Source organism: Leptonotus elevatus, chromosome 21, assembly GCF_054856555.1.
Source record: "Leptonotus elevatus isolate MCC_2025b chromosome 21, RoL_Lele_1.0, whole genome shotgun sequence".
Lineage (NCBI taxonomy): Eukaryota > Metazoa > Chordata > Actinopteri > Syngnathiformes > Syngnathidae > Leptonotus > Leptonotus elevatus.
This window is the reverse complement of record NC_141259.1, coordinates 9,574,300-9,588,566: the sequence shown is the minus strand read 5'-3', so window position 1 is coordinate 9,588,566 and position 14,267 is coordinate 9,574,300. Positions and strand designations below refer to the sequence as shown.

The 14,267-nt window shown below is 38.2% G+C and overlaps 1 protein-coding gene and 1 long non-coding RNA gene across 9 annotated transcripts in view; one reads left to right on the top strand and one right to left on the bottom strand.

Annotated features, from left to right (window-relative positions):
- LOC147155774 (uncharacterized) overlaps nucleotides 1-14,267 on the top strand; it is a 137,582-nt gene that overhangs the window by 53,299 nt on the left and 70,016 nt on the right. For 5 of the 8 annotated variants that reach the window (XR_015092133.1, XR_015092139.1, XR_015092137.1 and 2 more), the window contains exon 3: nucleotides 3,561-3,651. The exons of 1 other annotated variant lie outside the window; for it this stretch is intronic. This is a non-coding gene — a long non-coding RNA (uncharacterized LOC147155774). Of the gene's footprint in view, nucleotides 1-3,498; nucleotides 3,652-10,188; nucleotides 10,249-14,267 lie in introns of those variants that run through there. 2 more of the 8 variants (XR_015092134.1, XR_015092136.1) reach the window with 2 other exon arrangements.
- vstm2a (V-set and transmembrane domain containing 2A) overlaps nucleotides 5,939-14,267 on the bottom strand; it is a 50,057-nt gene continuing 41,728 nt past the window's right edge. The window contains exon 5 of the mRNA XM_086066298.1: nucleotides 5,939-10,225. Within this exon, the coding sequence (XP_085922424.1) occupies nucleotides 10,149-10,225 (77 nt within the window). The 3' untranslated portion in view covers nucleotides 5,939-10,148. The remainder of the gene's footprint in view (nucleotides 10,226-14,267) is intronic.

The window sequence follows — 14,267 nt, the reverse complement described above, 5'->3', positions numbered from 1 at the left end:
ATTTTGTTGGAGGGTCCTTGTTATTGCATGCTATAAACAAACCAGATTTGACTTGTGTTTTATTTTCACCCCCAATTCCAATACACCAGCACATTTTTTGACTGACTAATAAATAATGCAGCCGGTCCACTCACCACGAATGGCAATGCTGGTGCTGTGTTGACACGGAATATAACAAGTATACCTCTTGAAAAGATAATTTACATTAAAAATGAAATTGAGAGCATGAAAAATATTCAAAAGACACGATACAAATGAATGGAAAATAAGTATTTTCGGGTATTGCACATCTTGAAATGTTCTGTGGAAAAACAAACAAAAAAAACTCCAAATTGGCGGTCACTCTTTCATGCACAGCTCGCTGCCAGTCAACCAACAGATTCTTTCGGCCCATTCTAAAGCCTTAATCTTCTTCTGGTGAAGCCGTACTTTTGTTTATCTCGATTTGCATTGTGTTGGAAAAAAATCAACTGAAATGCCATCCCATGTTCAGCTCTCAGGCAGATGCCCGAAGGTTTTGCTCCAAGATGTGAAATGGTCATAACAAGCACATTTGAACTCGATAAAACACACACTTTAAATGTATAAATAATACAATATGAGGTAGTAGTAATAATATTAAGCTGTAGGGCTGCTCGATTCTGAAGAAAATATTAATCACGATTAATTTGGTTAGGACAATCATTTGTTTTGTTTTTTGGTACAAAGCAAGAAAATACATTTCTTTGAAACACTATAATTATGAAAGTTCCTTTTCAACCAAACAAGATTTATTAATTTAGTCATTTAAAACATTTATATTAATAATTGTTTTATTTTTATTTATGATCATGCCGATTTTGTAATTGTGGAGTGTAGTAATGAAATTGTTATTCAACTGTCAATCTGTTTATTTGTCCTGCTCAGTTGAAGTTAACTGAAACCATATAGCGCAAATAGAAGAGGACATTTTCCCAGTTGTTCACGGTTGTGGGAGGGAATGCAGCCAACTCTTGGCCAATCGAAGCGGCTCCCCTTAATAATCCATTAAAATAATTTTTTTATTTACTTTTTACGGTTATTAAATACATATGAACATAAAGCGTTATGAAATTGCTCTTCTGCACACACTCTTCTCTTTATTCGGCCCACCCAATTCAAGTCCTGAGTTCTTACATATGATTTGTCCCTCGTGTGTTAAGAACGCCTACGTGAGGAGACCCACAGCTTTGGTGTCATTCAACTAGTCATTTAAACAAATCTAAAAACTGCTACAAGCTGCCCCCTATTCCCGTCTTTGTGTCATGTGCTCATTATTGTGATGGGTTAAATGCAGGGGACACATGAACAAAAATTAGTGACATAAAGGCGATTCTTCTTTTCCTGAATGCGTGGGTTAGACATTGCCACATTAACATATTGGCATGGTGGGAGTTGTCTTGCTCAGTAAATGACAGCCATCTGCATTTTTGGCTGATGAGCCAATACGGTTTTCTTCCAGTTCATTTGGGGTTCCCAAATCCCAAAGCATTGAGGGGTGCTTAGCATTGATGTGTCCACACAAACGCATTCTCATTCATTTGGACCTTTTGTGGAACAAAACAATCAAGCTGGGCTCCAAAGTCACCAAGTACATTATAGTGATGGATTCTGGAAAGCCCAATAAAGACCCCTTTATCAATGCCCGTTCCAATTGATTACTTTTAATGAGTGCAAATAAATAATGCAGGCTGGCCAGACACAGGCATGCACGTACGCGAGCACACACACATACACTGGCAAGCAGGAAAATCTAAAGGAAAGCTCACCGCCTTAGGTTGCTTTGGGGACTTACCTATTAGCACTTCGTGACTCATGCGAAAATCCAATCGGAATCCTGTTCAACAATAGGATATAGAGGCTTTTACAGTCACAGATTATACTACATAATTATCCCAGAGGCAGAAAGTTGCCGAAGTCGTACAATTTTTAGCAAATACACTGAATTACTGATGATTACTTAAATTTAAATTCGAACCACAGCAATTTTAATGTTAGCTTGAGTAATATCGGTGCCTATAAATTCCAAAACGAATGTTCTCGAGTCGTAGTCGCTAAAAACAATGCTTGATGATACTTCACCTTTCGGACCCTGAAGTAGCACTAAGGAACTTTTCAACCTTAATAAAATATTTTCATTACTCTTCTGATGATACATCGACTTAAAACTAATTGAATGCTAGCTTTGCCATGGCCTGAGGGGGACGGTATTATTTTTACTGGCACTAAACTTTGGTGGGAACACTGCCACACAAAAAGCTAAAAAACAATACAATGCGCTGTTCCTCATGGGAAATGTGGTCTTCCTTAAGGCATAACATTACCGCTTTTATTCATATGGTGCCGCCATATTCAACGTAAACTGAAAGTTCCTTAGTGTTGCTACAAGCACTGTTGCGAGTTTGTCAATTCGAGGGGCAGGTTTTATGTTTAGCAATCCAACATTTTATGCTAGCAAGCATTAGCTAACAGATACAACTGGGAGAATTGAAGAGACATCATTCGTAAACAAGTTAATTCAAAGCGCTTTACGGTTGCGTAAAATTAGAAAAAGAAAAAAAAAACATAAAAATGCTCAATAATTAAATCAAAAGCAGGGGATGTAGCTAAAATGCTAAACAAGGTTTTTCCTGGCTCAAATTGAGGCAGAGGTGGTATCACCCTGACTATGATGGGTGACTACCGATACCAGGTATCATATCGGTACCAATACCAGTCTTATTTTAAGGTGCCGGTCCTCGCGGCGATGACCACTACCATTATGGGCCGCCCTCCTGCAGCCATTTTACGATCATCATAATTTCACGACTAGAAATTATATGAATAAATTATATATGAAAAGTTCCCATAATTTTGGCCTTTTTTTAAAAACAACAATCATTAAAAATTCATCCGCTAGTACATATTAAGTGTAAAGATAGTTCAGCGTTATTGTAAAACACTATTATGTTTATCGTATATACTGTGTTTTTATGACTTTAGCGATGGCTGGAGCGCGCTACCTCTTCCTCGTAACCAGTAAATGGGCGTGTGCAACGGTTGCTCCATGATCTGTTTCTTCTTCTATACACTAAAGTAAAAAAAAGGAAAAAAAGAATGCCGTTTCTTCTTCGGTTGTTGCTTCAGGTCTTTCCAGTGCACTGCTGTTGATATAGCGCCTCCATAATGGCGCAACACTGCAACTGCAGTTAAAATGCGCTCAATGAACACAGCTGGAGCGCTGTGTTGAGTGATATCAGTGGCTCAGGCTGGAGTTGGCAAGCACATTTTGTGGAGGTGGCCGCCTCTGAATTATGTACACAGGAAAAACCCTGGGACTGAGAAACTATTTTTTGAATTCACCAGTTTGCCTAACATTACCCCCTTCTAGCTCACCACTTATGTGAATCAATAGTTTTGAAATAGAACACATGAATTATGACGATTAGCCTGAATAATGGCTGACAGATGTTCCCTTTTGGCCTCTTTCGCTTTACTCAGTGTTGAAGATATCATATTGAGTGATGTCCTCTCTGCTTCCTCAATCCACCTCAATCCACCAGGCTCGGAATGTGACAGAAGCCAGTTGCCTCATCCTCATGCGACTTCCTGTCATTCTCGGCGATGATCCGTCCGCTTACTTCAAGCTTGTTGGTGAGCAACTTAGATTTTTTTACCTTCTCTCCTCCCTCGCTCATGCTGTTTCCTACGTCCCTTCCCATAGCTCCTGTTGTTTACCTCCCATATTCTTTTTATTTTCTGTGGTCACTGCAGTGGGCAGTGGGTGGGACACTGGACAGGGCAGACAGTGCACCTATAAGAGGATGTTGTTTATAGCTCTACATACCTTGTTCCCTTTTTTTTAGAATCTTAATGATGAGGAATTTTCGTGCAATGATGTGACAGTAGTTATTCTCTGCCACGAAGAATAAAGCATGCACCCAATTTTTTCCCACCACAATGCAGCCTCAGTGCGAATCATCTGGATTTACCTTGCATATCATTTACCCAAATTAGCCTAACTAACCCTAAGAAGAACATCTTTGTTGAAATTGGCCTGCATTATAGCATTAGACAATTACACTACAACTTTCCTTGAAGGTAATATAGAGAGGGTGATGACAGAAGGACAAAATACACTTTTTTTGGGGGGTTGGATTGCAATATTGTGATGTCTGGTAAGTAAAGAGGAAGACAGATTGTATCGTATACTACCAGTTTGTGAGGTAGATTGCTTTTCTTTTTATGCCTGAGGGATGTATAAACTAAAAGCTCGTTAGGCCTTGGCTTGCCTTTTTTTATTACTGAAAAAGAAAAATGTCCAATACAAAATAATTGGATTTGGGTAATGTTGCAGTTGTATGTCTTTATTTTACTTTGCTCTATGGATTGAAATATATATTTTGTTTCAAGATCTAAAAAATAATAATGTTTGGTCAGTTACAATATACAATAGCTAAATTGCTATCTAACAAGCTGCATACAAATAAGTGGTCAGATAAAGATTGGTTAAACTAAGTATCTTCAATTACTGTCAATTATTACGTTGAACGAAAATGTTTTATTCCATGAGGATCTCAAGTACATTGAATGATTTTTTGTTTAAGTCGTCATTGATATTATGACAGTAACTCCTCGGGGTGCTGAAAAGCGACCTGCCAGGCTTCCCGTTCTGTTTCGACGGGCGATGAGTGGGGGAATTGCCCCTTTTGGGATCAACAAAATAATCTGAATCTGAGTTAAAAATGTCCTAATTATTTAATTATTATTTATTTATATTAGGAGGGTCAGGTGATTAAAAGCTTTAATTGTAATTAATCGCAAGACTTGAATAGTTAACTCACAATTAATCACAAATTTTATATCTGTTCTAAATGTACAATAAAATAGATATTTTTTAAGTTTTCATACTCAATATAAAAGTGGGGAAAATGTTAAAATAATATGGCTGCATCTTTAGTCATTGATACAGTAATTTTATAATAATTCCTAAAATGGAGGTAAAATGAAAAAAAGTGTGCTGTACTGTAAAAATGTGAGGGGGGTGGGTTGTCATGAAGAATAACCATTTTAATTTGTTTTTTAATATTCTCCTCGTGTCACTTCCTTCTCCCTGTCCACTCATTGTCTCATTCCAAGTTTCACCTGTGCTGTCATTTTCCTCCTGCTTCTGCCGTGCTCCTCGCGCCTCCTCAAATCAGCTCTCTCCTTGCACACATGTCGCTTCCTGATATGCCATGCCGTTTGATAAAGCCGGTTACAAACGGTACATGCCGACAAATGGGACAGATTTAGCATTTTCCCTCCCTTTCCGATTAAAGTCACAAAAGGCCGGATAACGGGATGTCTCTAAAAGATTATCTTTACAGATTAAACTGTAGTGTGAATTATTTTTCCACCGCAGTTGCTTGGAAAATGGCCAGTGGTGACAATCAGTCATGTTAAACCTTTTTCATATTTCTAATTGAAATGACTAATTTGGACCTGTCAGAGCTCCAGTATTTCTCTGCAGAAAGAGAAAAGCCTTCCAGAAGGACAACCATCTCGGCAACGGTCCACCAATCAGGCCTCTAAGGTAAATTGGCCTAAGGGAAACCATTCCTTAGGAGAAGGAACATGGAAGCCCGCCGAGAGTTTTCCCAAAGGCACCTGAGGCTATGAAACCACGAGAGACAAAATTTTGCGGTCTGATGAGACAGCGATTGAACTCTTTGGTGTTATATTTGGAGGAAAACAGACATTCCTCATCACCTGGCCAATACCATCTCTGCGGGTTTGCGATGGCAGCATTTTTCTCTCTCTAAATACTGTTAGCTGACTTTTAATGTTAAAATAGTCATACATTTTAAATTGTAGTTTTTGCTTTTGTTATCCACACTTACTCCATTTCTCATCACATACAATGCCACAGTTCGATATCAAACAGACTGAAACCTTGATGTTTAAATTCCACCTGTGAAAATGATTTATTTGAATATTAGTCAGGTACCTTTGTAATACAAAATGGTGCAATGTTTCAGTACAGATGCCACACACAACACCAAATTTAAAGAGAATAATCAGAACTCTGAACAGCTTATCAGACAAGATTACATTGAAGTGAAGTACATTAAAAAATAATACATCTAATTACAAAAACAACAACAACAGAAAAACGGATGAAGAAAAGGCATCCTGAGCTGTTACACTTAGCTACAAGCGGTTTCCATCTTTGGTAACAGAGACCAAGCTGCTTTGGAACAAGCCTCTCTGTAACATACATTTATTTACCAATTCAACAGCTATTTGTCGTCCATCTGTACCTAGAGCCCATAATCAAGGGATTTACTACAGATTAACGTTTGTATACATAATTTACATATTTTCAAATACATCTTACCCAATTTTATTTTTAAGAGATGAAAACCCACTTTCAATTGATAACACTTGAATGAGTACATGGCACAATTTTTACAAGTACAGTAAATCACTGGCCTGGTATGTTTCAAATGGAAAAAACCCCATGCAAATTGACATGTTATACAGACATTTTTCTTTACATTGAATCCATTTCCAAAGCACATTTTTCAAATGATGCTGTTCCCCACGCTGAAAATCTGCCTTTATGTACAGTATCTGTTACAAGCGCCGTAAAGTTTGGACAGTGATTCTACAGTATAGTAACTGTACAAAACCCCGAGGAGCTGTTTGGAATTCGAGAGATGAAGTAGGCCTGCCCTTCAGTGCCCACACATCATGCTCTCAGGCTAGAAGGCTCTTGATGAGCAGCCGTCTCTGATGTTATCGCAAAGCTTGACACACTATCACTCTTTGAACCACTGCGCTGAATCAAGTTCATGTCCTTCTCCTCCTCTTTGAGAGCGTAGCTCAACTTTTGCTTTGTAAGCGCAAGTTCAGTAGAGACTCAAAAGAAAAGAAGGAACGACAGTCCACGAGTTATTTTATGAACGTCACCATTTGACTAACCAGGAACTAAATGACCGTTGATCTAAATGTTGGGCTCCAAGCAAGCTGGACAATATGTGCTTATCTCCTTGCATGGCAATTATCACACTGGTTATTTTCGTTGTTAAACCCGTGGTTGGCTTTACGGTGTTTTGTGAGCTTAAAAAGTCTGTTCATTGTGGTTGATTATGTCGGATGTAGGAACTCAAAAACAGCGTAATTTAGTTCATTGACCCTTTTCAGAATGAGGTCAGACCACTTCCGCTCTTGTCGCTTTCAGGGTTTGGCTTCACTGTAAAAAACAAAAAACTAACAAAAAAAGAGAATAAAAATAAAGACGCAACTACATTAATAATGAAAGGTGAGGTTATACATGGTTTGTTTTGTTTTTGTTTTACTTACCAACATAAAGAGCCGAACTAAAGGTGGCAAGTTCATTATTATTATTATTATTTTTATTATTATCACCACCATCATCATCATCCAATATAATAATAATAATAATAATAATAATAAATCGTCTGTCATTTATATTGCTTATCCGTATATAGGTTGTGGGTGTGCTGGTCCCCGTCCCATCTGCCTTTGGGTGACAGGCGGGGTGCACCCTGGCCTACTCCTCAGCCCATTGCAGGGCACAAATAGATAAACAGCCATTCACATTTAATTCATAAAGCGCGCTTCATTTGAAAATAAATCTCAGCTGCAGTAAAACCAGGAATCGATGAGATAAGATAAAATAAAAAGAAGAAATAATTTGCTAAAAGCCTGTTAGAAATGGAAGGTCTTTCATTTGTGTGCAGATCAGATCATGAAACAGAACTGGGCTTTTATTAGTCATGTATATTCAGCTTTTGCATGAGCAAAGTGGGCAATAGAGGCACAAAGATAAAGAAGCATCAATCTAATCAAAGTACGTATTTACAACAATGAGAATGAAAGCAGTAGTTAATAAATACTACAGTATATTCTATACACAGCAGTGATTGTGAACAGCAGCAAGAATAGTTAGCAGCATTCTATGTAGCAGAAAAGTATACAATTCAATAAATAGCCTATTTTCAACCTGTTAGAAAGGAAATAAACACTTGGCCAAATTAATTATCAGCAGAGCCTTGGCAACTTTCAAAAAATAATATATGAGCCGAATGCTAGACGTGAATATGGCCAAAATCTCAATTGTATTTAAGTAAAATTAGGATGAAAGTAGCATTATTAAGATTACTAAAAATACAGCAGCAGGAAGAAAGGAACTTTCGTACCTCTCCTTCAAGCATTTGGGGTGAAGGAGTCCATCACCGAAGCAGCTATTGAGTGCTTTGATGGTGTCCTGCATTAAGTGGGAGTCGTTGTCCATCAACCATCCTCATCTCTCCCCCACTCTCTTGCAATGAATCCACCATATGTCCCAGGACAGAGCTGGACTTCGTTATTAGCCTGCACAATTTTCCCCTTGTCAGCAGCTGAGGTGCTACCGCCCCAGCAAACCACTCCTTGAAAAATGTCTGTTGCCCCAGATGAGTCATGCATGTCATCAGAAGGTCATCCTGTTGTAGCTTGTTTTTTTTGTGTGTACAGAGTATTTACAGATGAGTCCAGTTTATTGTTCAGGTGAGCGCCCGAGTTGGTGTAAGATCCACTTGTCTTTTCCCATAATCAGTGTCCAACTTCTGTATTGATTTGAGGTCTTTCCATTTCCGTTCCACAACATCAGTTCTCTGTACTCCCCGTAAAATCTACAATGTGTAAGGTGAACAGCAACGGGACAGGGATTGACCCCTGCGGGACTCTAGTAGACTGCACACTACCGCAGACAACTAAAGTCAGCTGCGATCCTATTGAGGCAAACCTCTCTGGAAAACGAAAGATAGATTTTTGTAAATAGTAAAGCATTCATTTGACATGTTGATATTCATTTGTTGACAGCTAGAAACGACGATAGCGGAAGTGGTCTGACATCATGTGAAAGTGGTCTAAAATGCAGCTAAAATCATTATCTGGTGTCAAAACAGTTTGGCCTGTTTGTGTCTGATTGTCAAAGCGATCAGTATATAAATACTCTCTGGGGACATTTATTACTTTTTAGATATCACATTAAGAAGTTGCTCCTCCCAAACAGAATATATTTGCTCATGAGACTGTCATAATTCACCCAGACATACAGAAGTTATTCCTAGTGGCCAAGTACTCCAATTATCTTTGAAATGAGATATCCATCACACAGGAAGGCATACAATTTAAAAATCCTTCCGTTGACTATAAAGTTTTGGTCAGCTTAAAGGAATTCTTCAGTGGTCACATACTGGGAATTATTCATGAATTGTGACATCCATTTTATTCATTCAGAGGGTGCAATACAAATAAAAATTGCAAAGACATGTTTTTTTTTTCCACATCAAAGCTAGCACATTGAAATAAAGCTAAATCTGAAATACTGAAACACTGAACTCCAAGTGCTGACTCATGTTCAAATAATGGAGTACGCTCCTCTTCCTTTAAGCCTTGATCAACAAGCATGCACATTTGTATCACAAACGAGATGTAAATGTATGCACACTAGATCATTTGAACAGCTTAAAGACAAATGAAACAAATGAAGGCTAATGGCAACAGTCAAAAATGAAATTCAGTTTTATCTTCTTTTTTTTTAGTTGTTGAAGGGGCCTATTCACAATGAAAGGCGTGAGCCATCCGTGTCAGCTATGTATACGGCACAAACATTAACTCTAGGTGTGTAAAATAAAACAGATGTATATATAATTTCATATATATATATATTTATAACACAAATATAGATTCTTATTTTTCCTTGTTCATTTTGACAAATGAACACATGACCTGGAACAGCGAAACCATAAGAAAGAGATTCCTCCATGTGAGTTATCTAACAGGAGTCCATTTTCACATTGGAGCATTGCACCACGGGTGATGTAAAGATGACCTTTATAAAAAAGGTAATCCATCTGATTCTAAGGAGGCTGATTTATTTATTTATTTATTTTTCACCGTAGTAGCTAATAGTAATGTGCTCGGTGCAAGAATAGTAGTGGCTGGGGAATGAGGCTATACTGTGAAGTCCGCATGGTAGTGTTGTAGGAGGACATAAAACAAGCAAATCTCTTGTTCACTTTAAGAGCAAACGGAGAGAATGTGAGATCTGGTTTCAACCGAGTCAGTTCCTCCCTCATACATTTCCCCTCTGCATTTTATAACAAGGTCTCCCTCACCAAACCATAAGCCAGAAGGATGACAACTAGTCGGTAGCAGGCTGATATTCTTGTACCTGTGGAAAGAAGAAACACAAAGGTGAAGTTAGCCACACGTTCATGCGCATACAGGCTGTCACGCTAAAGCCCCTTTCACACTGCGTTTAGCATTCTTTGTGTATGTGGTGAGGGGCAGGGACCATGGAATGGAGTGGCGCAGAGCAACATGGCGCGGCAAGATGACTTCCAGCCGCGTCGTGACATCAGACTAGATTGTTATTTTGGCTGATTTATTCACAATTTAAGGCAACTATCCAAGTTTGCATTAGTTTTTCCTACTCATTCTTTTTAACTCATTCAATCCCCAAAATGTAAACATATAATACTTTGTCCTGCACTCCCAAAAACGTATTTATGTTTTTTTAATGTTTTATTTTTATGCTAGAGTATACATAAGGGTTAGATGCAACTTCTGACCTAAAGAGGTTGCTTAAAGCAATGGTAGTTATTATAAAAAAGGGCCAGCATGTGGCAGCAGAGTATAAGAAATCATCCAGGGCCATGTTGCAACAAACTCTTTTTCCCAGTGTTTTCAACAGGCTTGTAAATAATGATGAAACTTAACTATATTCTAATGCTAATTGTTGGAAAACGGGAGCACATAAAAAAATGTTTTTCCTGATGAAAGGAGAGACTCTAATCTTTATTTTGGTAGGTTCCATGTTTTTTTTTAATAGCAATAAAACACAATTTTCTGTGGGCCTGGCAAAATCAGTCAAATTTCAGTAAAACAGCCGGGAGCGAAGAGGGTTGCTTCAGTGAAAATGAGGTAAATTAAGAAAAGTCAGGGCTTTCATCTTGTCGGGGTGTGGCCTAACCAGTGGCAAACTTTGTTTTCACTTCCTGGTAGGTTGCTACATCAACACTTCCAAATATGGGCTTGCTGCCACGTGACTCTTTCACAACAAGCTAGTGCAGTGTGAAAAGGGCTTAAGAATGAGCACTTTGGGAAGACTGGTTTCTCTTAAGTGATCATTGACCACCATGCATCAAAAATGCTTATCCTGGGCAACCCACTTAGGTTTTTATATTGTTACAGAAAATAATATTCTGTAGGTCTTGAAAGATCAGTCAAAATGCTGTCAAACGGCTGGCAATATTATGAGGAATTGAGTTAAAAGTTTTAACATGGTTCTGCTTAGGCAGCTTACAAATGCTCTTTCCATTCCGAATGTAGCTCAACGTTACTTCATTAGCGTTAGTCCATTAGGCTGCAGTTCCAGCATTTATCAATGTAATTTAAAAGTTTGGAAACAGAAATATTGCAAATCACATGCTAATGATTTTCTGCATGAGTGTTTCTAAGAGGGCACAAATGTGACAACATAGTAACTTTAGAACTGAAATTGTGGCAAAGCTTAAGTTGTAATACAACTATATAATGTCATTTTCAAGACTGACATGGTGTTTATGATAAATTACTATTTTCACTGTTTCAGTATGAGTGAAATCATCAGTTTTTATCATAAAGTATTTCAAAAGATGGCTTGGTCTCGCATCAGGAAGTGGTGCTAGTTCAAAGATGTAGCAGATATAGCCTGTAAGCTAAGTGTGGCACGTGACATCATAAAAAGAAGAAAAAAAGACCAGAATATGCGCCGATCATTTGATGTTTACCAAGCGTGTTCTGATGTTTACCAAGTGTGTTCAAGAGGCAAGAGTGTTTTGAAATGGTTTATACAAAAGGCACGTTTGCATTCATTTAAGGCTGTTTCCTGTTATTCAGTTACCCCTACAAAATGTCATTTGCTCCCAAAAACCTATAAAAACATTCTATTTTTAATATTGCTATGGTCCCAAAAATATATTTATATGTTTTTTTATGATAGAGCGTACAGAAGGCTTTGATACAGCCTCTGACCTGAAGAGGTCACTTAAAGCAATGGTCGTTATTGCACAAACGACCAGCAGAGTATAAGAGATCAACCATAGGGCCATATTGCAACAAGCTCTTTTCCCCCGTGTTTTCAAAAGGTTTGTGAATAATAGGGGTGTTAGAAAAAATCGATTCGGCAATATAGCGCGATATTACAGCGCGCAATTCTCAAATCGATTCGATATGTGGCCGAATCGATTTTTAAACATAAATTTTTTGGGGAATATTCAACAAAACGTCTTACTTAGGGTTAAGATTCACACATTAAGCATGGAAGACTGTTATATTAATGGAACATTAAGCCTTAATATTTCATTTCAGTGCTGTTCAAACATGAAACAGACTGCAACCTGTTTGCTAAATGCAGTGGCTCAGTTATAAGCCAGAATTTTCAGATAAATAAATACATTTTCATACTAATCTTGCAGTGTACATGTACAAGTTTACTGATTAGTATTTTCTAAATTTGAGTTAAAAAAAATCGCAATAATCAATTTATAGATTCCTACCGGGATTAATCGGTATCGAATCGAATTGTGACATATGAATCGTGATACGAATCAAATTGTCAGGTACTAGGCAATTCACACCCCCTAGTGAATAATGATGAAAAAAAAAAGCATTGCCAACAGCACTTATATTTTATTGACATGCACAAGAGTCCTGTGTCAGATGGACACATTGTTCTAAATGGCGATTTTCTTTAGTGTCTGGTACGCTTACCGGGTCACGAAAGAGAAGCAGTGAGAACATTTACAAACTAAAATCTGACATTTGCATGCAAGGATTTAGGATTAGAAGGGGGCAAAACACACACACACACTGGAAGCATGCCAAGCCTGATTATATCAAACACTTGTCCATAACTTCTTCACATTAATTCATTTGAATTAATTTCGAGGCCAGTCAAGTTCACCTCTCCAGCTTCCCAGCGCTAACATTTTCGCCTCTTGATTCTGACCTGTTTATCAGCCGACCGACATAGGCTTTATTTTCTGACCCTAGAGGTTTGGACCCACTGGTAGTAAATATTCATGATTGCCATCTAGGATAAAAAGGTTATATAAGGTATGCTCGTTTCTGGTGTTGGGTTTGGCATTGTACTGCACACAAGTCCAATTTGACGGAATCCTTTTGACTAAACTCCAAAATATACCTCTCTGTCAGAGCTGCAATCTGCGTGTGCTGGGCTGCAAAAGATTGGATCTCTTTTCATTGTATTCTGCTTAACCTAACACAAGTTTGCCAAAATGTTTTGGCTCAGTGAGACTGTGCTGTGAAATATCTATTTCAAGCCTGCGAGGCAACCAGGCTCAACGAGACAATGAGGTGAATCACCAGCACCTCAGTGGGAAGCTCAGATCGGTTTTGGAGTCACTTTGATCTGTCCCTGATCATCCCTGGCTGGCTGAAGAGGTGCGTGTCTCTTCGCATTGTTTGCCTTATTGTCGGCGGACTTTGTTGTAAATTGTCTTGTCTGGCTTGTTTGAAGTCTGTCTCCTTGGCAGGGCCGTTTGTTAATTTTTGGCTGCTTCCAAAATTGGTATTTGTAGCTGCAGGAAAACCGCGCTTGGATGCAAATATTTATCAATTTGTCTCATCGTTGAGTGCAGATTCTGTGATGTACTGAGGGCTGAAGCTTAAATTATTACATTTTCTTCCATTTTGTCGTTATTGCATATTTAAACAGAAGCAATTTATTAGTATCGACAGGAGACAGCACTTGGAGATGGGAGAGATTGAAGGGATTTGACAAGGTTATGCTTTTTATTATGAGGCTGGATGGCTGCCCATTGAAATAAAATAAAACAGTTGCACTAGCTATTCAACACTGAGACATTAAGAGGCTTATTGTAAAAGTTTAGCGCCAGGAACAATGATTAAGAGGCATGTGATGAACTTAAAATGGGAAGAGGAATATCGCCAAGGATGGCAAAGCTAGTACGAATCACAAACGTTGTCACCCAGCGGTCTAGTTTAATTAGTGTCAAGGTAAGTCAAGGTTTCACGCCTATCCAGACTCTTGCTCAACACACTCATAATACAAGCAGGATCACGTCGAAGTAAAAAGCAACCTTCTCCTGTGCTGAGTGTATTCAATAATGTCATTTTATTTGCTGGTATGGATTTTGCTGGCGTTGGGCCAAAATTACGGTGAAAAAAAAAAATCATAAAAATGACAA